General features: G+C 41.6%; 1 protein-coding gene across 1 annotated transcript in view; it reads right to left on the reverse strand.

Moving 5' to 3' along the window:
- The window catches only part of LOC135205498 (uncharacterized), a 95785-nt gene that overhangs the window by 34134 nt on the left and 35950 nt on the right, over positions 1 to 25701 (reverse strand). Inside the window, exon 8 of the mRNA XM_064236222.1 lies at positions 5328 to 5411. Coding sequence (XP_064092292.1) covers positions 5328 to 5411 — 84 coding nt within the window. The remainder of the gene's footprint in view (positions 1 to 5327; positions 5412 to 25701) is intronic.

Here is a 25701-nt window from a genome sequence, read left to right on the forward strand (position 1 = left end):
CCTCTCCCGTATCACAACTAATGCCTGCTAAAGCTTAAATTATTGGCAGTATGGCAAAGGAAGTCCTGTCTTGCGCTTTCCTGAAGAGCGTCCTTTTGATGAGTGCCTTTGCAAGAATCCTACTGAACGTTGCCGAGAGTCCTGACGTGCAGGACATCGAGCCTTACATAACCCGTAACTGCCTTAGCGCAAAGTCTTGACTGCGGTAGTGGCAACTTAAATTTATTGGCAGAATGGCAAAGGTTGCGGTAGAGCAAACGAGATCTTCCTTAACTCCATCCACCTATGCGAAAAGCAATATTAATTGACAGAGACCTCTTGAATTCACGAAACCCGAGTGTCTTGCTGGGTTTCGAAGAAGAAGTTGTCTGTTCACTTAAGCTTTCTCCGAAGCACTGCCTACTTCACATTAGCAGGTGAGGTAGAAGGTACACCGAAGGTAGAGGTAAAAATTCTTTAGGCCCAAATCTGAAACAAGAGCTTGAAGAGTTCAACAGAAACGTTCAGCCAGGCGACACTCACCGTCGCGTGCGTCTGGTGCACGCTCGGCGTCCACGGAGCGCGCTCGGCGTCTGGAGCGCGCTCGGCGTCCATGGAGCGCGTCGAGTCTGGAGCGCGCTCGGCGTTCCACTGGCGCGCACGGAGCGCGCTTGGCGTGCACTCGCGCGCGCCTGGAGTCATCCGAGCGTCCCAGGCTGTCCGCTCTCAAAAGCTTCCTGCTACTATGACTTCTTTTACGTATTTCTCGTGGAAAGACGGACACGAGTTCAGGCGACGTTCGCCTTCTTACTTCTCACTGAAACGCATAACGAGAGAGAGAGAGGACGTGAAGCGTCCTCTTCTATAAAGCTTCTATTTAGAGGGCGCGAGTCCTTCCGAAAGCTCCAACCCCTACACGGAGAGGACGCTTCGGAGACGAGAAGCAAACTTTCAGGATTCGTGCACACGCACGCACTTTGGCAGTCTGGGGATTTTCATCAGTAACTGCCGAAGGCACGCCAGATCGGTGGGGGTTCCTTGTAAACCCTCCTTCGCTTTCGACATGCTCCCTCCCCAGGTCCTGGGAGTCAAGCAGAGGTCCAGGCCTAGAGGCGAAACGAGGCCGATCTGACGCACCCTCCACTACACAAGGGGTATCACTGCACTTCTGCACTTCACTTTTACTCTCTAAAGCAAGCACTTTCGATTCTAAGTTACGAATCGAAAGAGTATAAGAGAAACGGGCAATTCCTCTACAGACACTGCTTAGGGCCCGAAGGCAATACTGCAGGGTTAGGAGTAACAATTACAGAGTAGCACTTCACAGCAATGAAGAAGAGCGAGCACCTCTCGTAGACATATTCATAGCCCGTAGGCCATACTACAGGGTTAGGCAAAATAAAGTCTACAGGAAGGTTAGCAGGTTCACTACCCTGACTTTGTACTGATTAATTGCGTACATACGAATCATACGTCTTCCTTACGGAATTAGACATGTTTACTGATTAATTGCGTACATACGAATCATACGTCTTCCTTACGGAATAGGACAAAGTCTCACACTCCTTACATGACAAATCTCACAAAGAAGGAAGACCCATACCCCCTCGTACATACCAAGTGCGGATCTACCGAAGCTTTCGGTAGTCACACCCTCTCTTTGCAGACAACCCCGTCTGAAACTAGCCTAACTAGATTCAGATATTTTAAGAACAAAAATGAATCAAATTCAAATCAATTTAAGATAGCGTATGCCTAGCCACAAATCCAAGTAAATAAATCAAAAGACAATTAGGATACTTAGCAGCAATGAAGTTTCCAAAAATCCTAAGACGGAGGTACTGAAAACAGGTGTTTTCAGCACCGGCGACAGAAAAATTATGAATAGAAAATGGGAATGGTTCCTGATACCCGCCTCCCAGCGGCGGGAATGGGTACTAACCACCTGGCCGACCACTGCGTGTGTCGGAAGTTTTTAAAATTCTGTCGACTTCAGAAAATACAGCTATATATATATCTGACAGGTAAGTTTCATGAACAAAACGTATTTTAAAATAACTAAATCATTTCTGTATCTTAAAAATGTATTTAGGCATGAAAATAACATCAAAATACACTAATTAGTGATTATTTATCGTCGGAAAATCCCGCGAATAGGCGAATTCACTGCAAATAATGGGTAGATATGGTCCAGATAAAAATCCGCGAATCAGTGAGTCTGCGAATCTGGAGAACGCGAATACGGGGGCCCACTGTATACATATTCTGTATATGAATCTCAAGTTTTTTACCTCCAGAGTAAAGTCACAGTGCTTTAAGTGCTAACCAAAGGTCTTAACATTAGGATAGACTCACACTTGGAGGGAGGTATGAGAATCCTGAACAGACTGGAGGTTCGGCACACCTATCATTCTACTTAGAAATGAGAATTCTAAAGAAGAGGATCTAAGCCTTTGAGATGTTAGATATGTGGATATCTAACAACCAGTCCACTGGATTTAAATAAAATGCAACATGTCCAGATTCATTGCATAAATGGAAGTCCAAGCAAACTTTAACTGTTCAAGCAACAAATCATGTAAGCCTCATGAAATGGGTTTGTCACAACTCCTCACTCCCCTTGCTGGAGAGAGGAGTTGAAGCTACTGAGAAGCAGATTTGTATGTTGTATGGAACATATCAGAGAGCTTTACCAGTATGACTGGAACGCTCACCTGCATCAAGCCAGTTGCAGCGTATGATGTGTCTATTCTTCAAAATGTCCATAGGTATTGAAGAAAGGAAAAAAGGAAAGAAAAGAGACCAGTCATTTCACTTATTCCCTCCTCCACATTATCATCTTAGGCAAGATACTAACTGTCTTGCCAGGGGCACTGGATGAGCTACGCTTGTTGAACAATCACCACTGGAGCCAAGGAAAAAGTGTCCAAGGACCTGTAGGCAATACCCTTCAGGTAGAAGAAAAAAGTGAAGTCAGGAAGAAACTTATTCCTCTGATATTATGTGCTTCTGGCACGTACAGTGTCGGTGCTATAACTTGACAATGAGGAGTAGGCTTGCCTAGTCACCTCATGCAGCTAAACGAAAAGGTAGGACACCTCTTCTTGGCCTGGTTTGTGCTACCAAGAAGTCTACCTCACCAATGCTCTAGCTGACAAGATCTTTTTAGATCACAATGCAGTGCTCTGACAGGGTCCAAAGCATTAACTAAAATCTTGAGGGTCGATAGTAACAAGCTACATAACGGAAGGGCCAGGAAAAAACTAAGCAAATCTGTCATTGGAAACCGAGGGGATTTTGGGTCTTAGCCACGAATTCCAGGACAAATTCAAAAGCTGCTGACCCCTAAGCCCTTGTGTGTTTATGTCATAATCCTGACCATGGAGCTCTCCAACTCTTTCTGAGGAAGCCTAGGACAAAAGGAAAACAATTTTCAAAGTCAATTGATGATTGATGCCAGGGCTCTAAATGGAGCTCTAGTGAAGTCTATTCAGCACCAGAGTAAGGTCCCACAAAGGAAGTTTGAGTTTCCTATGTGAACAAGACTGCTCAAAGCTCTTGAACCACATACAGAATCCCAAGGATGAAGTGACGTCCACGTCTTTCAGATAAAGAACTACAGGCAGTTCCCCCCGGGTTACGACGGGGTTCTGCTTGAGACGCGTTGTAAGCCAAAAATCATCGTAAGCCGGAACACCGTCAAAAACCCAAAGAAAACCTTACTTTAATGCTTTGGGTGCATTTAAAACATAGTAACTGCATTCTTATTGCATTTTTCATAAAAAAAACTTCAAATATTGATTATTTTTCATTTAGGGAGTCATATTTCTTCAGCCAGATCAGCGTTGTAAGCATCGTAACCCTGGAACATGCCTCGTAAAGCTGGAAATAATTTCTGATAAATATAATTGAAAAGCAATGTAACCTCGGAACGTTGTAAGCCAAACCCATCGTAAGCGGGACTGCCTGTAATCATAAGCAGCCCTGTAGCCACTGACATCAGAAACAGAAAGAATTTCTTTGTTCTGAGAAAGATCAAGAAGATCATTATCTACTGAATAAAAATTCTGAGTTGAGAGAAATCCTGTCAACAACACCAATCACAGCAGACGGCTTATTTGCCCTTATATGCGGCTAACGAAGATCTGAGGTAACGGGACATCAGTCGCTAGAAGGATCTCTCCCCCGAAAGAGATACTGGAGACTTCAAAAATGAAGAGATAAAGATCCTACTGACTGGTGGTACCTCTCCACATGAGGATGGCAGAGACAGTTGTGCTAAGGTGGAATCTCTCGGTACTGCCAAGAGAAGAGATAAAAGACCCAGGAACCACTCTGCTTGGGGCCACAAAGGAGCTACTAGGGTCATCCTGAGAGTCTTGGAACTCAATACTCTGTATAGGACATGACAGGTCAGGCAGAACAGAGGAAAGGCACAAACTTCCAGGATGTCCAAAGTATGCCGAAGGGAGTCCTCCGCCCCAGCGAACGGATCTGGGACCACTGAACAGTAGACCTTCAGCTTTCTGTTGAACCTTGTAGCGAAGATGTCTATTGGTTTGAACAATGGCAGGAAGCCAATCAGTAAGAAGGCACAAAAGACAGCAGGCAAAAAAGTAAGTACAGACGAGGTACTGGAAAAAGTGACAAATTTTCTTAAACAATTTGTATTTTTCATAGCTACAAACCTTCAGTCTTAACAATAGGATAAGGATAATTTCTAGCGCCTAGCTGGATCCGGTTAAATCGTAGATGAAAGCAAGGAATCTTGTGAGATCAGGCAACACGTGTGTATATCGGGTGAAGAGTGGTCAAGGACCACGCACCTACGCCACCACGTCAGTCTTGGCAAAAGCGCACACAACAGATGAGTGTATGTGGCATCTAACCTTGTTAATACAATACTATCAGAAAAATCGTGAAAGCTGACGACAGAATAAGACAAACACCACAGTACTGTCGAGACTTATAAACTACTGGTCAACAAGAGTTAACAACACTGAGTTAACAATGCAAGCCAAGTTCTTTGCAAAGTGGAAGTATGATAGCTACACAATGGCTTGAGCACACAAGGAAGACAGTGTTCATACTTTATCCTCTAGTATATTTACAGAGACTATACATCATATTTCATCATAAAAATTATTTATGTATAAAGAACTTAATTAAATTTGCATCAAATAAACATTTATAATAAGCATGTTATCAACTTTATGAAAAAGAAAGAAATCAAAATCCAAATAAAAAATATAGTCAGTATTTCTCAGAACATCTACGCAGTGATTACATGACCATAATTTACAATCCTATAGAGCAATGCACTTGATATCATAATCCCACATGCTTACCATCAGTGTCCTCTTCATCTGAATGATAGGCTCCTTGTGAAGGCATCACACTGGCTTCAACCATTCCATCCATATCAAAAAGTCCTGAAATACGAGCGCCATTAGTTGTAACAATATTCAAAAGTAATGTTAAGTAAAATTAAAATTTTACCTGCTGGACCCAAGTTCAATTTTTACACTGCAAGTGTCATAGAAAAATGACAAAATGCCAATTTCATATAAACTTTTTGTGTTAAACAAACAGCTTCCCTGAAATTCTACCACTCAAATCTTTCCCGTAATTTGTCTTCCACAAATTTCCAGCCTCCCTTCTCATAGTCTTCATGCGAAAATGTCTGGTTCTTCCAACTCTTTTGGCACCCACAGGAACCCAGCTGATATTACCATATACCATTCTCCCAGGAATTATGTGAAACTTTTGTAATTTTGCTCACAGCTTTGTTTTCAAATTGGCAAAATTTTTCAGATGTAGTTTCACATTCATACTATACTAATTCATGTCCCTGTAATAATACAAATAATACTAGTTACCTTTTCATACAATTTCACTCAATTTCCTAATCTTATTCAGCCTGTCAACTGTTCCAAAATATTCGAAAGATTCAACCACCTGATTCTTTCCCCATCTAATGCTATTTCATCCCTCTGAATGATCTATTCCTTATTACATACTCTTTTTCTAATTATTATTATGGGATCCCCCTCGCTCATATAGGATGCAATCTATTAACCCTTTAACGCCGATTGGACGTATTAAACGTCGATATAAATTGTCTGTTGGGTGCCGATTGGACGTATTGTACGTCGATATAAAAAAAGGTTTTATTAAAAAATTTGCGGAAAAATATTTTGTTATAGGCCTACTAGGCGAAAGCTTATGAATCACGCATCTTGGGGGATGCTGGGAGCTCACGGACCAAGGCCTTGTTGTTTACAATCGTTATATAAATGAAAATGTGTGCAATTTAATGTAGAATACAACTAAAAACCACTCATGTTTGCAGCTTTTATCAATTTTGAAATATTTTCATTTAATAACGATAAGTGCCAAAATTTCAACCATCAGTCAACTTTGACTCTACCAAAACGATCGAAAAACGCAATTGTAAGCTAAAACTCTTATATTCTAGTAATATTCAATCATTAACCTTCATTTTGCAACAAATTGGAAGTCTCTAGCACAATATTTCGATTTATGGTGAATTTATGAAAAAACTTTTTCCTTACTTCCGTTCGCAGTAACTCTTCCGAAAAATCAAAAATTTTGTCGTCCGATTGTTGTAATGTTTGCACCATTTTAAATTAGCCGTTACATAAAGTCTTACATATGAAATGTGCCGATTTCATGTACAATACCAACTAAAAAACAAAACCATGGTTGTAGCTATCAGTTTTGAAATATTTTCATATAAATATCGATGTGCGAAAATATCAACCTTCGGTCAACTTTGACGCAGCCAAAATGGTAAAAAAACGCAATTGTAAGCTAAAACTCTTACATTCTGATAATATTCAATTATTTACCTTTATTTTGCAACAAATTGAAAGTCGCTAGCACAATATTTTGATTTATGGGGAATTTTAAAAGAAAAGTCCTTACGACCGTGGTAACTCTTAAAAACAAAAAAGATCAGAAATTTTTTTGTCCGATTGTCGTAATGTTTGCACCATTTTAAATTACCGTTACATAAAGTTTTATATATGAAAATGTGGCACAATTTTATGTAGAATACAACAAAAAACAACCCATGGTTTGTAGCTTTTATCAGTTTGAAATATTTTCATATATATATAACAATAAGTGCCAAAATTTCAACCTTCCGTCAACTTTGACTCGACCGAAATGGTCGAAAAAAAAAAAAAACGCAATTGTAAGCTAAAAAACTATTACATTCTAGTAATATTCAATAATTTACCTTTATATTGCAACAAATTGAAAGTCTCTAGCCACAAATAATTTTCAATTTATGGTTGAATTTATAAACAAATGAAATTTTCATTATTAAAATGATATTGTAACGAATACAATTAAAGTTTGTTCATACTTACCTGGCAGGATATTATATATAGCTGTATTTTTCCGAATCCGACAGAAATTTAAACACTTACGACACAACGCAGTGGGAGTCAGGTGGTTTAGTACCCATTCCCGCCGGCTGGAGGCGGGTATCAGGAATCATTCCCATTTTCTATTCATAATTTTTATTTCCACTGTCTCCTGAGGGGAGGTGGGTGGGTGGGTAACTTGATTTATATATATCTGCCAGGTAAGTATGAACAAACTTAATTGTATCATTACAATATCATTTTTGTTTTCATGAAACTTACCGGTCAGGAATATATCATATAGCTGAATCCCACCTTTGGTGGTGGGAGTAGACAGAATAGAAGATTTTAGGAAACATATATATGCAGGATAATTGATATCTTGATTCCCCTTACCTGTTAGCATAGCTGACTTCGTGGTTACTGCGCGTAAGTCTGCTTGTGCTACCAGAGTTGCCAGCGAGGTAGAGACCTATATAGCTGGTGCACTCCAGATGATCTGTCAACACGCGAGACCACGACGTGACTAGACCATATGACCAAACCATGAGGGCTAAGAAGTAAAAATAAATATATATATAAAAATATACACACCACCTGACCCACCTAGCCAAAGTTAAGGTGTGTTAACTAAGGCTTAAGAGTTAAGAAGTCACCGTTGTCGGCGACTCAACTACTAAATTAAGAGCTCTTCCTAACCATTTTCTACAGGATAGGATGAGTGGTACTTCTTGCCCCCAAGATTGTGTCTGCAGACACGTATGGACCCTAGCGAGCAGCATCTCATATGCCATCTTCACATCTCGCAGGGTAGTGTGAATTGAACACAGAGTTGCTTCGCTAAAACATGGTACTCAGGATGTTGCTGAGTGCCATGCTCTGTTGAAATGCTTCCGAGGCCGCGCACCTCGTGAGCATTCAAATCAAAGATTTCAAATCTTTGCGCAAACACAAAGAAGGAGCTTTTTTTTTTTTTGAAAGAACTCCTTAACAATAAAGCAAGGGTGTTCTTCGATATGGGCAAGTCTGGTCTTTTCGGAACACTGCAGATTGTCCGTACGACTTCGACTTTCTTGAGTTTTATGTAGATAAAACTTGAGAGACCTGACAGGGCACAGGACTCTCTCTGGCTCCTGCCCACTAACTTGTGCCATCCTTGCTTCCAAGCTCCTCTGGCCCAAGGACAAAACGGGTTTCCATTCTTAGGCCATAACGAAAAGCTTAGAGAGCACACCGCCTTGTTCTTCTCAAAGCCAAAACTTGTGACGATGGCTTAAAATCTCACTAACCCTCTTTGTCGTATCTAGGGTGGTTAGAAAAAAGCCTTCCTGATCACATGCAAGAAGTTAACAGGTAGGAGATGTTCGAATGCTTTGACATCAAGAACTTCAGACTATCCTAGTTTCCATATTGAAAGCTTCGATCTGGACATGCACGTCAGTTCGTCGTGTACTAACGTCAGGTGACCAACCAGTTGACCAGTCAGACGAATCAAGGACAGCAAGGCTGTACCCTGAAGAACATAAAGCACTATTCTTCGCTGAAGGATGAGTGTCCGGACTGCCTGGGCGATTCAAGCTAAGCAAACCTTGGGGGGTGTATCAAACGCAACCCAACGTCGTTAGCGAATCAACTCCTGAGCCACTCCTGACTCGAGCTTCTGGTGCCAGGAGAAAGGAGCGAGGAGCAAAAAGGCGATTCAGTCCCGAAGGACGAATGCCTGACAGTCCAACCTGGTCTCATGTTAAACGATCATCGGGGGTGTATAAAACGCAACCGACTTCGTCAACAAGAAACTCAGGGCTACTGTAATATGTCTCCTGATCTCGCACGAGTGTCTGACTCCGAGAAAACAGTGAGACAAAAAGTAGATGGTGAGCGAGTTTCGAGATTTCACAGAACTCAAAGATCGTGAAGGGCTTTGTTGTTTGACAGAGCAAATCTCTGAGCCCAAAGGCCGTCACAAACATATTTGCGTATTCTTTAATAGTTGTGACTGCCAGCTTATCCCATTCTTCAAACGGAAAGGGAAGACTGCAATCTTATGCTGTCAAAATCTCGATAGTCTGAACGTAGTCAGACTCAGAGCGGAGAGGTTATAGGTACCTTTCGTGTTAAAGGAGACCGACTCTCTCGAAAAGGTCCTTGGAAGGACGTGACCTCTGTGAATCTAGGATCTTGAAGGCCAACATGGGGCGATTAGCGTCATTGTCGCTCCCTGTGATGATATAAATCATCTTATTACATTTCCTAAGCGATTGAAAAAGGGGAAAAGAGACTAAACATCCATCCCCGTTCAATATCATAGGATGGCGTTTAATGTTACCGCTCCCGGATCGAGAATAAGGGAGCAGAGAAGAAGAAGCCTCTTCGTCCTCAACCTAGCGAAGAGATGAATGAAAGGACGTCCCCTAAAGTCTCACACTCTCAACATACTTCTAAAGAAAGATTCCACTCGGAATGTCAGTAGTTGCTGCCTTCGATCGAGACGATTCGTACGGACTTTTGCAATCCTGTAACGAACCTCTAGAGGATCGTTCCATTCTACGCCTTGTTATAATAGGCTCTTACTTCGTAAACCCGAACCGGGACCGAGAGAAGATACTTCCTAAGATATGAGAGAGCTGTGGAAGATCAGAGTTTGATATGGACCATGGTTCCAAAAACTCGTTTCGAGGACTGGAGGGGACGACTGAATTGCCTTCACTTCTTTCAGATTATGATCCAGGACATCTGAAACCCTCTCCAGATGTCCGGGCACCTTCTTTCTATCACCTCAAGAGATACTTAGCGCACCGAGAGATGTTCAGAAATCATTCCTAGATCTTTAATAAAATTTCAGTTTCCCGGTAGGAAAAAACTGTAGAGGTCTGAATTGCAGTCTATTCAGGGAAACAAAACTTCTTTAGGAAGGAAATGGTCCCCAGCAAGCTCATCCATTCCCTCACACAGTATGTTTACTTCCCTAATAAGGCTGCGCTTTGCCTAAGCAAGAGAGCATATAATAGTGCAATGTTGTGGTAGACTCGTAGTCCTCCATACCGTGCGGTAACGAGCACCGAAAGGAGTAAGATATCTCTGTAGGACATATTAAGGCCAAACGAATGCAATGTTTATTCATTCATGTAAGAAATCCCCTCAATCTTAGGCTAAGTCCGTGATTGTAGGGCAGAGGATACAAGTTAGGTCCAGTCAATCCCGACAGGAGAGAGAGGAGACGTAACTGCCAGCACAGAGATACGGTTAGTCAGTCAATCCCGCGGAGGAGAGAGACGTAACCTACAGCGCATGACAGCGAACGAGCTGGGTACTGGCTCGTTTGGAGTGAGGACAGTGACAGCAGCAGCTTCACGATCGTCCGTCATCGTCGTCTCTTAACTTTATGCCTGGGTTGCCAGCTACCCTATTCTATGAAGAAAAAGGTCCGTTATTTTTAGCATAAAGAGACTCTCAAGCTGGTATATTTAAGCGAAACAGAAAACGCTAAATATATAGATGCGTTTGTGTCGTCAGAACACTACCATACAACGGTAAAAGATAAATCGGAAACTCCTGGAAGGCTGCAGGGAGTAACGATTAAAATGTCCTAAATGGACCATAGACCTCTCGGTTGCCATCCGAAGAGGTAACTACAGCAAGCGTATATGACTTGGAACCACCAGAAATAAAATAACGCAAGGCAAAATATGAAAATTATATCACAAAAAGTTTGTTCATTACTTACATGGCAGACATATATATAGCTGAATTCGGAAATACAGCTACATACATATCTGACAGGCAAGTTTCATGAACCAAAATTAGGAGAATCGAAGCAGTCAGCTCAAGCTTCTTATGTTATTGGACATAAGGGTTCATTGACGTAGTCTACAAGTCTATTTCTTGTACGAGTCTGCGAATGACGAATGAGAGCTCTCCCGAATCTTGGTCAATAAGAGCTTATTCGCTTACGCAATATCAAGTTAATGAGATGTTTGTCAATGAGAACTAACCCATTTACGGGACAAAGAGATATTTTGTCAATGAGAGGATACCCACTTACTTGACAAAACGATAGTATATTGTCAATGGGGGAAAGTCTCTGAATTGACAAAACGTAATCCAGGAAGTCGAGCATTTTTATTTTCGATTCCCGTCTCAAACGAGGAAGGGGCAAGAATCCTGTTAAGAGACTGGGCTTACGGTCAGGTAGAACGACGATGTTCAATTCGGCAGCGTAGTCCCGACTAGGAACTAACAAAATCTATCATCTGAAAAGCCCTTTCAGATGGGCTAAAAAGCTGGCAAAATTATCCTGGGAAGAGGAAGAAACTCTCCAACCAGCTTCCTCTCCCGTATCACAACTAATGCCTGCTAAAGCTTAAAATTTATTGGCAGTATGGCAAAGGAAGTCCTGTCTTGCTCTATCCTGAAGAGCGTACTTTTGATGAGTGCCTTTGCAAGAATCCTACTGAACGTTGCCGAGAGTCCTGACGTGCAGGACATCGAGCCTTTATAACCCGTAACTGCCTTATCGCAAAGTCTTGACTGCGGTAGTGGCAACTTAAATTTATTGGCAGAAAGGCAAAGCTTGCGGTAGTGCAAACGAGAACTTCCCTTGAGCTTTCCTTAACTCCATCCACCTATGCGAAAAGCAATATTAATTGACAGAGACCTCTTGGGTTTCGAAGAAGAAGTTGTCTGTTCCCTTTAAGCTTCCTCCGAAGCACTGCCTACTTCACATTCTTTGCAGGTGAGGTAGAAGGTATCATCGAAGGTAGAGGTAAAAATTAAGTTTAAGCCCAAGAAATCTGAAACAAGAGCTTGAAGAGTTCAACAGAAACGTTCAGCCAGGCGACACACCTGGCGTGCGCTGGTGCACGCTCGGCGTCCACTGGGAGCGTCGTGCGGACTTCACACTGGCGCGCAACGTCTCCCCCGGCGTCCACTGGCGCGCACATTTGGCGTCACACATGGCGCGCACTTGGCGTGCACCCGCGCGCGCCTGGAGTCCATCCGAGCGTCCCGGGCGTCCGCTCTCAAAAGGGTCCTGCTACTATGACTTATCTTACGTATTTCTCGGTGGAAAGACGGACACGAGTTCAGGCGACGTTCGCCTTCTTACTTCTCACTGAAACGCATAACGAGAGAGAGAGAGAGGACGTGAAGCGTCCTCTTCTATAAAGCTTCTATTTAGAGGGCGCGAGTCCATCCGAAAGCTCCAACCCCTGCGCGGGGAGGACGCTTCGGAGGACGAGAAGCAATCCTTCAGGATTCGTGCACGTGCACGCACTTAGGCAGTCTAGGGGATTTCATCAGAAAACTGCCGAAGGCACGCCAGATCGGTGGGGGTTCCTCGTAACCCTCCTTCGGCTTTCGACATGCTCTCTCCCTCGTTCTGGGAGTCAAGCAGAGGTCCCGGCCTAGAGGCGAAACGAGGCCGATCTGACGCACCCTCCACTACACAAGGGGTATCACTGCACTTCTGCACTTCACTTTTACTCTCTAAAGCAAGCACTTTCGATTCTAAGTTACGAATCGAAGGAGTATCAGAGAAAGGGCAATTTCTCTACAGACACTGCTTAGGGCCCCAAGGCAACACTGCAGGGTTAGGAATAACAATTACAGAAGTAGCACTTCACAGCAATGAAGGAGAGCGAGCACCTCTCGTAGACATATACATAGCCCGTAGGCCATACTACAGGGTTATGCAAAATAAAGTCTACAGGAAGGTCAGCAGGTTCACTACCCTGACTTTTGTTACTGATTAATTGCGTACATACGAATCATCCGTCTTCCTTACGGAATTAGACATGTTTACTGATTAATTGCGTACATACGAATCATACGTCTTCCTTACGGAATAGACAAAGTCTCACACTCCTTACATGACAAATCTCAACAAAGAAGCAAGACCCATACCCCTCGTACATACCAAGTGCGAATCTACCGAAGCTTTCGGTAGCCACACCCTACCTTTGCAGACAACCCCGTCTGAAACTAGCCTAACTAGATTCAGATATTTTTATGCAAAAATGAATCAAATTCAAATCAATTTAAGATAGCGTATGCCTAGCCACAAATCCAAGTGAATAAATCAAAAGACAATTAGGATACTTAGCGGCAATGAAGTTTCCAAAATCCTAAGACGGAGGTACTGAAAACAGGTGTTTTCAGCACCGGCGACAGAAAAATTATGAATAGAAAAATGGGAATGATTCCTGATACCCGCCTCCCAGCGGCGGGAATGGGTACTAACCACCTGACTCCCACTGCGTGTGTCGTAAGTGTTTAAATTTCTGTCGGATTCGGAAAAATACAGCTATATATATATCTGACAGGTAAGTTTCATGAACAAAATGAAGTTTTATTGTATACTTACCGAACAATTATAGAGCCGTGATTTCCACGAGCGGCAGGATACTAAATTCAAATTTAGCGCGTCGGCGTCGCCAACACTGGTGGTGATGACGTCATCTCCCTCCACTCGCGGGAGAACCAGGTACAACTGCCCAGGTGAATCCAATTCTTTCTGCCCGTCCGTCCACCTAAGGGGAGGAGGGTGGGTATAATCATAATTGTTCGGTAAGTATACAATAAAACTTCATTTTAATAATGAAAATTTCATTTTTATTGTAGTGTCTTACCGAACAATTATAGAGCTGATTACACATTTATGGGAAGGTGGGATTCAGTGGACCACTAGTATTTTTAAATGGTTACATTTATTGCAATACCAGTAAACACTCAAGGTGTCTGTTGTACCTTACCTTGTAAGAGAGCTACAGCAGACTGTTACTGCCTCTGGTCGGTGCTCTTCTTACTATTGTAGAGGAATTGGAATTTGACCAAAGTTAGCCTCTACAGGAGTGGAATCCTTCCGTAGTTCAAGCGAGTCAAGGCTGACTGACGGAGGATAGTAACAACAAAGATTGCCCTTGCCCTGGGCTAAGACCAGAAATTCAATCATACAAAACATTTGTCACCAACACCAGATTTAAAAACATATATACCCAACCATTGTAAAATCTGACCTAACAGACTGGTGAGTATCCCAGGTACTCAGTACCCCCAGCTTCCCTTGAACTCGACAACCTATTCAAGGTAAAAAGTTAGCATAGAGGTGACGACCCCTGTGCCGTTTCTCCCAACACCATGCCAGAAACCGCCACCGGACCTAACGTTTTACAATTCTCGAAAACCGTTTCTATCTCTTTGAGATAATGACTCGCAAAAACCGAATTCGATCTCCAGAACGTGCTCTGAAGAATCGAAGCTAAAGATAAATTCTTTCTGAATGCTAAAGAAGTTGCCACTGCTCTAACCTCGTGAGCTTTAACTCTCAGAACGGAAAGATTGTCGTTCTCGGACTGCGAGTGAGCTTCCCTGATAAGCTCTCTAATAAAGAACGATATAGCATTCTTAGAAAGAGGACGAGAGGGATTTTGAACCGAGGCCCAGAGCTTAGAAGATTGTCCTCTAATACCCTTAGTGGCAAACAGATACTGCTTAATAGCCCTGACTGGACATAAGAGCCTTTCTTCCTCCTCATGTCCAACCAAATCAGATAAGTTCCTTACCACAAAACTCCTCGGCCAAGGATAGAAGGATTCTCATTTTGGCTAGAAAGGTCAAAGAAACGAAAAAATACAGCATTGCCTTGAGAGAAACCGACTCTTTTGTCTATAGCGTGCAATTCGCTGACACGCTTAGCAGAAGCTAGTGCAATAAGAAAGAGTGCCTTCTTAGTCAAGTTCCTGAGTGAAGCCGACTTCAAAGGCTCAAACGGTGGCCCCATGAGGAACTTAAGCACCACATCTAAGTTCCAAGCCACTGTATCTTGCGGGAGCTTAGTGGTTTCGAAAGACCTTACCTTACAGACCTTACAGTTCGTTCGGGTTGCCCCAGGTCCCTCAGTGTGAGGCGCCTCTAATGTCTACCAGAGAGTTGCTAGACATCTTCCGGTATATTTTGCATCTTCCAATCTTGGATGGTCTGGGATGCAGTTTAGATATTTGTCGAGCTTATTCTTAAACACATCTACGCTCACTCCTGATATATTCCTCAGATGAGCTGGCAACGCATGAATAGACGCTGCATTATCGATGCTGGTGCGTAGTGGATTAATGTTCTGTGTGCTTTTCCTTAATTTTTCCTGGTATAGTTTTGGGCACTATTAATCTACCTCTGCTTGCTCTTTCTGATATTTTTAGTTCCATGATATTTTCTGTTATTCCTTCTATCTGTTTCCATGCCTGAATTATCATGTAGCGTTCTTCTTCTCCTTTCTAGGACTATATAATTTTAAGGATTGTAGTCTTTCCCAGTAGTCTAGGTCCTTAACTTCTTCTATTCTAGCTGTAAAGGACCTTTGTACACTCTCTATTTGTGCAATATCCTTTTGATAGTGTGGGTACCATATCATATTGCAATATTCAAGTGGACTACGAACATATGTTTTATAAAGCATAATCATGTGTTCAGCTTTTCTTGTTTGAAGTGCCGTAACAACATTCCCATTTTTGCTTTACATTTTGCCAACAGAATGGCTATTTGATCATTGCATAACATGTTCCTATTCATCATCACACCAAGGTCTTTAACTGCTCCTTATTTGTGATTGTCTCATTATTAGGTCCCCTATATGCATATAGCTTTCCTTCTCTGTCTCCATAATTTATTGATTCAAATTTATCAGAGTTAAATACCATCCTATTTACCTCTGCCCAATCATATACTTTGTTAAGGTCTCTTTGTAGAGCGTTCCTATCTTCATCAAGTAATTTCTCTACTTATTCTTGTGTCATCAGCGGAAACTACTCACTACCGAATCCTTAACATTACTGTCTATGTCTTCAATCATAATAACAAACAATATTGCAGCTAGCACCGTACCTTGTGGCACACCGGATATTACCTTGGTTTCATCCGATTTCTCATCGTTTGCAATAACTATCTGTTTTCTGTTGTGTAAAAATTCTTTTAACCATCTTCCTACTTTATCTACGATATTGTGTTTTCTAATTTTCTTTGCTAATATATAGGTCTACTTTGTCAAAAGCTTTGCAAAGTCTAGATAAACCACATCTGTTTCATTTCCGCTTTTCATATTTTTGAATATGTTCTCACGGTGGACTAACAGTTGGGTTTGTGTACTTTTTCCGGGTATGAAACCATGTTGTCCTATATTAAACAAATTATTTTTTATTAAATGTTTCATAATATTTTTCTTCATTACCCTTTCATACACTTTCATAATATGTGATGTTAGACTCACAGCCTATAATTACTTGCCTCTAGTCTTGATCCACTTTTGAAAGTAGGGGTGATATATGCTAATTTGTGCTCATCATAAATCTTGCCTGTATCTACACTTTGTCTTAATAATATTGCAAGTGGCTTTGCGATAGAATGAACTACTTTCTTTAACAAAATAGCAGGGACTCCATCCGGCCCTGCAGCAGCTCCATTTTAATTTCATTAATTGCCTGCACAATATCAGCTTCATTACTTTCTATGTCAGCTAAATATTCACTATTTTCGTCCCTTACTTCTATATCATTATCTTCATTATCTATTCTAGGGTGAATTCTCTCTTATATCGTTCTGCCAGTATGTTGCAAATTTCCTTTTTTTCATTCGTTAATCTCCTTCAATTCTCAGAGGGCCTATTCTATTCTTCTTTTATTCATCTTCTTCGCATATGAGTATAATAGTTTGGGGTTTTTGCTTGATATTTAATAGGGTTTTTTCTTCCAAGTCCCGTTTTTCATTTTCTTTTGATTGTATAATCTTTTGTTCTGCATTTTCTATCTTACTTTTAGTTCTATAACTTTCCATGCATTTTTTCTTTGCAAGACCTTTTTTCCACTTTCTGATTTTCTGGAACAAGATCCTTCTGTCTCTTGGTATGCATGATGATGTTTACTTTTCTTCTTCGGTGGTATATTTATCCACTATTTTCTCCAATATTTTGTATAATATCTCCGTATTTACCCTTATGTCTTTATTTGTTATCACTTACGAAAATGTTATCCAATCTTTGTTTAATTCTTCATTAATTTCTGACCATTTTATATTTTACTGTAGAAGTTGTATTTCCATATCCTTCCCACTTTTTCATTTCTTGCTTATCTCTATTTTCACTTGCTTTGGAATGAACTGTTAATTCTATGACATTATGATCTGAAATACTCGCATTATAAACTATTATTTCTTTAACATAATTCATCTCGTTCACAAATACTAGTCTAAAGTATTTTCCTTTCTTGTTGGCAGGTGATTTATTTGTTGAATGTTGTATTCTACTAGTAGCATATCTAATAGCTTTTCGAATTGCCTCTTATCTTCTGCACTACTATTACTCTCTTTTTTATATGTATAAGTACAACCACAGTCTCCTATTCGTTCTTTCCATTCTACGAAAGGAAAGTTGAAGTCACCAGATAGGAGAATAGTCCAGTCCTTGTGATTTCTACATATATCATCCAATTTTTCAATTATTAAGTCAAACTCTTTAGTATTAGGAGGTCTATATATTACTATGTTCATCAATTTTTCAGATTCAAATTCTACCGCTATTAGTTCACATTCTGAGTTACTATATTTCTCATATATTTTTCCTTGTTTTTTGTCTTTCCCATATATTGCGGTTCCCCCTTGATTCCTATTTTTTCTATCTGATCTATAAGTTTGGAACCCTTTTATTTGATCATCATTCCCAGGTCGTCTTGGAATACCAGGTTTCACGTTATATCATTATATATACTTTTCTTTTCATTTTGGGTTAGTTCTTCTAAGTACTCTATTTTTCTTTTTGAGTTACTCGTAAACTAAACCCTGCGCATTCATCACTATGATGGTTTGCGTGTTTTCTCCTTCATTTAATATTGGTAGTAATAAGGATTTTCCCATGTCTCTTTCCTGTTCTGGTATGTTGTTCTTTTTTCATTTCAGAAATTCTGACATTAAAAAATCCAACTTTTCCATAATATTTGATCTTCCTTCATCATAATTATTCATTTTGTGTCTGAATCTGCAATTTTCTCCGTTTCTGCAATATCCTCTTGCATAATAAATACAGTTATTATCTATTGAGTAGAATTTCGGAGCAGATGCTTTGAAATTTTTTGCTGACACCTCTGCATATCTCATTGGTGGTTTGCTTTTCTCTTTTACCTGATATTCTTGATTTCTCTCTTTATTTGTTTCTTTCTTACTTTGGATTTTATACTTGGTTGGTTATTTATTTGATTATGATCATGGCTACAGGGTGCAGATATTTGCATTTTTTGTCGAACTTACATCCTTTTCCTTCTTTTAGGTTTTTACATATATTTTGGATGCAAGATCTCTGCAATCATCCCCATAGCCATCTAAGTATGCATTTACCATATTTCATAGTTTTGACATACCTTAGGATGTTTGTAATAACATCTTTCTCCAAATCTGCAATTCCCTCTTTTCAAAAGGTTGCAGATTTTGTCTTTCTTGTCTATTTTTTTCCCTCTTTTCCCCGTCATTGTGTAGATCTGGGTAGAGCCTCTTCGGATTTGCTTTTCTGTTGTCATATCGTAATTTATTTCTTCGTAGGTATGCTGCTTTATTGCCTCATATGTAGTATCAATGAGTATCTCTGCATCCATACTTTTATCTTGTTCTTTGTTTTCCTAATTTTTTCTGTCATTTCATTTTTGTTTACTTCTCTTCCGTTTTCCTCTTCTTCTTTTTCTTCTTCCTCTTCCTCTTCCTCTTCCTCTTCTTCTTCATCCTCAACTATTTGTACATTCAATCTTGATTTAATAACATTGTCTATCCATGATAGAACATGTTGAATTCAAAAAATTCTTGTATCTTTTCTCAAATCTTGCATTACCTCAGCACACTGTGGATGGTCGGAATGTTGCATGCAGCACATTTTCTGATTAGGTTTTGTGGACTGACTATGCTATACCAGACCTTACACAGTTTGCATGCTTTTGGCATTCTTTTTCCTAATGCATCAATTAGGATATTCACAAGATTCACCTTATTCATTTTCTTTGTCGGAATATGCTGGTTTATGTATATTTTCTTTATGAGTCTCTTGACCACTTGGATTTTATTTGGAACTTCTTCAATTATTTTCAAGATATTTTCATTAGATTTGTTCCAGTTTGAAGGATTATATCCTTCTAATATATCTATGAATGCTTTTGTATCTTTTTGGTTAGGACTGTTGCTGATTTCATAGATGAGAAATGCCAGTTCCCTTCCAGCTACCTCATCGTATTGCGAATCTGCCAAGCAAGCTAAATTACGCCACCTTTTCTCCGGCAGTTTGAACTTACTTGCCCATCTTGTTGATTTCAGTATTACACGTGGTTTAAACTAACTTAGAAGACGCTTTATCCTACTATTTTCACACTAATCTTATCACCGAGGTAGTTCACGAACACTTCTAATGAGGTCCGACAGATCTGAATTGGAGGAAATATCCAAACCTCGATGTCGAAAAACCGAAGAGAGCATGGCTCTATATCCCTCTGATCGTCGAAGGAGCTAGTTTCTTAGAGTTCCTAAGAAACTAGAAGAAAATCTGCTATTTCTGTTAAAGAGGTCAGAAGTAGAGACTTTAGCACTTCTACACCACTCTCTGAAGATTCTCCACTTCCCTTGATAGAGTTTGTTAGAAGACTCTCTCCTACAACGAGCGATAGCTTCTGCCAGCGCTTCTTGAAAATCCTTTCGCTCTGACAAGATTCCGGACAGTCTGAACCCTGTCAGAGCTAGAGCGGACAAGTTTTGGTGGAACCTCTTGAAGTGAGGTTGTTTGAGAAGCCACTTCTCTGGAGGAAGAAGTCTGGGGAAGTCTACTAACAACTGGAGAAGGTCCGGGAACCACTCTTTCCTGGGCCAAAAGGGAGCGATTAACGTTAGCGTTACATTGCTGTGCGACATGAACTTGTTCAGCACCTCTCTTATTAGACCGAACGGAGGGAATGCATAAGCTTCCAGACCCGACCAATCCAACAGCATTGCGTCCACCGACCAAGCTAGAGGATCTTGGGACTGGAGAACAAAAGAGAGGAAGACGGTTGTTCCTTGATGTCGCGAACGGTCTATTGACGGTCGTCCCCAAAGGCGCCAAAGTTTCTGACAAATCTTGTTGTCCAAAGTCCACTCCAGAGGTAACACTTGCTGTTGACGACTTAACTCGTCCGCCAGGACGTTCATCTTTCCCGGAACAAATCTCGGGACTAGCTGAACCTTCGCTTCGTTTGACCACAGGAGGAGATCCTTGGCTACTTCGTACAGAGAGAAAGACTGAGTCCCCCCCTGTTTCCGCACGTACGAGAGAGCCGTGGAGTTGTCGGAATGCACTGCCACTACTCGACCTTCTACTAAGCTCCGAAACTGTCTGAGCCCCAAGAAAATTGCTAACAGTTCCTTTACATTTATGTGGAACTTTCTTCTCCTTCTCCGACCAAGCTCCTGAAGTCCGTTGATTTCCCAGTAGGGCTCCCCAACCTGTGTCCGATGCGTCGGAAAAGAACTGTAGGTTCGGGAGGATGGGTCGTAAATCTAACCCTTCTTCCAACCTTGCTCGAGAGAGCCACCACCTTAGGTCCTCTTTTATTTGATCTGTGACAGGAAAGGTAATCGAGTATGGTTGTGTCTTCCTGCACCAAGAGGCTCTCAGGAAAAAACTGCAGAGGTCTCATGTGCAGTCTTCCAACGTCACAATTTCTCCACTGACGTCAATTTGCCCAGGAGCCTCATCCACTGATTGGCAGAAACTTACCTTTTTGTCCAAGAACTCCTGAACTGTCTCCAGACAGCCTTGGACCCTCTTCGGGGACAGAAAAGCCCGAAAAACTTGAGCATTCAGAATCATCCCCAAAATAAAGGATGCTCTGAGATGGAACCAACTGGGACTTCTGTTTGTTTGACCATAATTCCTAACTTTCTGGCAAGATCCAGAGTTGTTCCAAGGTCCTTCATGCACCCCCCCCCGACTCTCTGATTCCGACCGGAGAAGCCAATCGTCCAGATAGAGGGAGATTCTTACTCCTAATATGTGCAGCCAGCTTCCTATCGGGGATAGAACCCTGGTGAAAACTTGAGGAGCGGTCGCTAGTCCGAAGCAAAGCGCCCGAAACTGAAACACCGGTTGCCTTCGAACATGAACCTTAGGTACTTCCGAGATTCGCGATGTATCGGAATGTGAAAATAAGCGTCTTGCATGTCCAGAGAGACATCCAATCCCCCTGTCTGATGGACTCCAGAACCGACCGAGTGGTCTCCATATGAAATTTTGTTTTCTGGACATGCAAGTTCAGGGCGCTCACATCCAAAACCGGCCTCCAGCCCCCTGATGACTTGGGAACTACAAAAAGGCAATTGTAAAAGCCTGGAGGAAAATCCCCTTCTATCTGTTCTATCCGCTTCTTTGAGAACAAGCGCTTCCACTTCTGCGGCTAGCGCCAGAAATTTGTCTGAGCCCGGAGAGTATGCCTGGAATGGAATTGGCACAGGTGAGAGCGAGGGAGGTGAAACGAGAGGAATACGATAGCCGAACTTGAGTACTTGCACTACCCAGGCTTCTGCTCCTCTGTTTTTCCCATTCCTCCCAAAACAGAGCCAGCCAGCCTGGCTCCCACTGGTGCATGAAGAACCGAGCTTTCATTTGGAAGGTTTGTTAACCTTGGCCGAGGCCTTAGACTGAGGTCGCAAATTCGACTTCGGCCGAAAGAAGCGCTTGGGTTTTCTCCCTCGAAAAGGCGCTTGGGCCAGAGGAGAAACCGAAGGAACAGTCTCCACAGGAGCTTTAGGTCTCTTAGTAGACTGTGCCAGTAAATCCGAAGTAGATTTCTTATCTAGCGCAGACGAAATTGACAACACTACATCGTCTGGAAAGAGGTTATCTTTCACAAAAGGAGCAAACAAGAGAGCAGACTTCTGTTGGGACGTAACCCTTTTAGAAGCAAAGGAGCACCAAAGTTGCCTTTTCTTAAGGGTACCAAAGGCGATGAGCGAAGCTAACTCATCACATCCATCCCTAATGGATTTGTCCGCACAGGACAGAACACCAATCCAATCCTCCGCTAACTCCTGAGAAAGAGAAGGACAGTCTTCGATCTTGGCCGCTAAAGCGCCAATAGTCCAATCAAGGAAGCTCAAAGACTTCCAAAAGTTTAAATTGATTCTTTACAACGTGGTCCAACTCAGGCGCTGTAAAGAAAAACTTTCGCTGCAGCGAAAGCAGATCTTCTAGAGGAGTCGATTAAACTGGAGAAGTCTCCCTGGGAGGAGGCAGAAACTCCCAGAGAAGGAGCTTCCCCAGTTACATAAAACCTATACCTCTTACGAAGCAACTTAGAGGGAGGGTAAGCAAAAAGAGCCTTCCCTAAGTCTCTTTTCATAGACATCCATTTCTCCGTCTCTTTCAACGAATGTCTAACCGCTTTAGATAGAACAAGTTTTGGGAGGAGAGGGTCTGAAGTTTTCCTCCTCATCAAAAAAGTCGAAGTTGGGGAGCGCGGAGCCGCTTTCTCAAAATAATCTGGATAAGATACCAGAAGAAATCTAAGGAGACGTGAATAACACGAGAGGTGATGTGAATCCTCCTCCTCTACTTCTTCTTCATTCTCCGATACCGCCGAAGAAGTAGACGGAACTACAACCTGATCTGAAGGTTTCGAACCACCCTTGGACTCATTCATCAGTTGGTTAACATCTCTAACTGCTTGCGCAAAGGCGCCAGAGACGAATCAAAAACAGTTAACGTAGGCTTGGAAGAGCCTAAATGTTCAGCAGGAGGCGGAAAAACTACTTGCGCCTCGCTTGGAGCCGCCGAAATTCGAGGCGAAACAGGCGCATCAGGCGTAACAGACGAAAAAGCGCCTAAAGAAACACCCTTAGAAACTGCTAGCTACAGCGCTAAAACCACAATCTCTACTAGTAGATGGAGCCGAAAAAGGCACAGATTGAGGCGACGAACGAGCCGCTAACGGCAGAGGCGCAACCCTACTCTCAGGCTCCTATTATACCGCTTGACTGGAGGAGGCGAAGAATCGGCGCCTGAACGCCTCGTTTAAGGGACGCGAAACGGGCGAATCTCGCCAAGAGCGCCGTGCGACCGGAGACGAATCGCTTGAATCATTTGAAAGGCGTCTGACCGCAACACCTTTCCAACGCTTAACCGAGCCCTGTTGAGGCGCAACAGGCTCAACAAGAGAGGCGCCTGTCTGTGGGCAAATCCGATCGACTCCCTTGGACTTCCGGTATGTCTTCTCCCCGGTGCGGGGGAGCTGGACAGTGACCTTTGTCTAGGAGACGTGTCAGGACAGACAGACGCACCCTCAACTACACTCTTACTGAAAGCCGCTTTCTCCAAAAAACGTCTTAACTGAATTACCAAGTTGCAAAAACCGTATTCGCTAGTACCGAAAAATTTCTGATCTAACCTCGATTCCAGACTGGCAATGGTGTCGGAAGAAACTACACGGGAAGCCGGAGAAGTGGGATTAGTAGGAGGAATAGGAGGTGTAGTTAAAGGAGACATAACAATTTGAGGAGAAACAGAAGGAACAGATGCATCGCAAGACGAAGCAGAGCTAAGTCTACTTTCCCTAAGCGCTGCTTTTCTAATTCTGTCTTTAGCTAATTTCTCCGAGTATGAACTAAAAAACTTCCATTGAGAATCAGTCCAATCACTACACTCGTTACATGTTCGATCTGCTGAACAAACCTGTCCCCTACACTTAACACATTTAGTGTGAGAATCATACTCTAACTTGGATAATCTAGTTTTACATCCTGAGATGCAAAACCTAACTCCCGACGGACTAGAATCCGACATGGCAACGCCTAAATAAAAAGCAAAATAACAACAACGCCAAAAAAGAGTACTTCACCAATTCCGAAGATCAAATCCACAAGAAAAAAGCGAAGCAAAGTCATCCAACCGCACCGACCACCGATGTTCACCGACGCCGGCAGGAAAAGAATTGGATTCACCTGGGCAGTTGTACACATGGTTCTCCCACGAGTGGGGGGAGATGACGTCATCACCACCAGTGTTGGCGACGCCGACGCGCTAAATTTGAATTTAGTATCCTGCCGCTCGTGGAAATCACGGCTCTATAATTGTTCTATAATTGTTCGGTAAGACACTACAATAAAATAACAAACTTTTTCCTTACGTCCGCGCGGTAACTCTTCCGAAAAATTAATATACATTTTTTCGTCCGATTGTCGTAATGTTTGCACCATTTTAAATTAGCCATTACATAAAGTTTTATATATGAAAATGTGCACAATTTCATGTAGAATACAACAAGAAAACAACCTATGGTTGTAGCTTTTATCAGTTTTGAAATATTTTCATATAAATAACGATATAGAAAAAATTCGTCCTTCGGTCAACTTTAACTCGACCGAATGGTCGAAAACTGCAATTGTAAGCTACAACACTTACAGTCTAGTAATATTCAATCAATTTCCTTCATTTTGCAACAAACAAGAAGTCTCTAGCACTATTTCAATTTATGGTGAATTTTTGAAAACAGCTTTTTTTTATGTCCACGAGTTACGAATTCATGCATCTTTTTGTGATAATATTTTCTCTGTGTTGCCTTGATTGTTTTACAATGTGTTATATACCAAAATGATCGAATTTAGAGTACAATACAACGAAAAAAATTAACTCGTTAGCTTTAACCGTTTTGCTCACAGCGCGATCTGTATACAATTATATATGAAATTTTTTTTCGCGCTGTCATATATCCCAATATTTATATATAATAATGATATTTTTTTTCATTTCTGATGGTTGCATTCTAAACTTCAGGCAATGACGAAAAAAGGAGCCAAAAATGAACTCTCAATCTTGAAAACTAAGCGTGCTGTGATTTTAAAAATAAAAGATTTTTCCGCTTCGGCACTCACTCGCGAACGTCGCCGGCATACGGGAGACGATTTTTAAATACCACTTCTGCGTTTAAGGGTTAAGCAAGATTTACGTATAAATCTAGTGGAGTCTTGCTGATTAAAACAGTATCATCTGAATAGTCAAACTAAATTTGTCAAATACATCTATTGTTACACCAATTTAAACATCTAATGACTGCCATAAAACTAATACTGGTCTAACTGGCTTAATATGTTTTATCATTCCCTATATCCTGCCATTCTCTCTGATTTTAACAGACTTTGAAGACACCATATACATTCCTTCACTGAAATGTTTATATTTGATCCAAAATCAATAAAAATTCCAAACTTATGTGAAGGTGCATTTATATAAACCTTATCAGCAGAAACGATGGGAGGACAATTTTGCTTCGTAAACAGAGGCTATATTAAA

This window comes from Macrobrachium nipponense, chromosome 24, assembly GCF_015104395.2.
Source record: "Macrobrachium nipponense isolate FS-2020 chromosome 24, ASM1510439v2, whole genome shotgun sequence".
Taxonomy (NCBI): Eukaryota; Metazoa; Arthropoda; class Malacostraca; order Decapoda; family Palaemonidae; genus Macrobrachium; species Macrobrachium nipponense.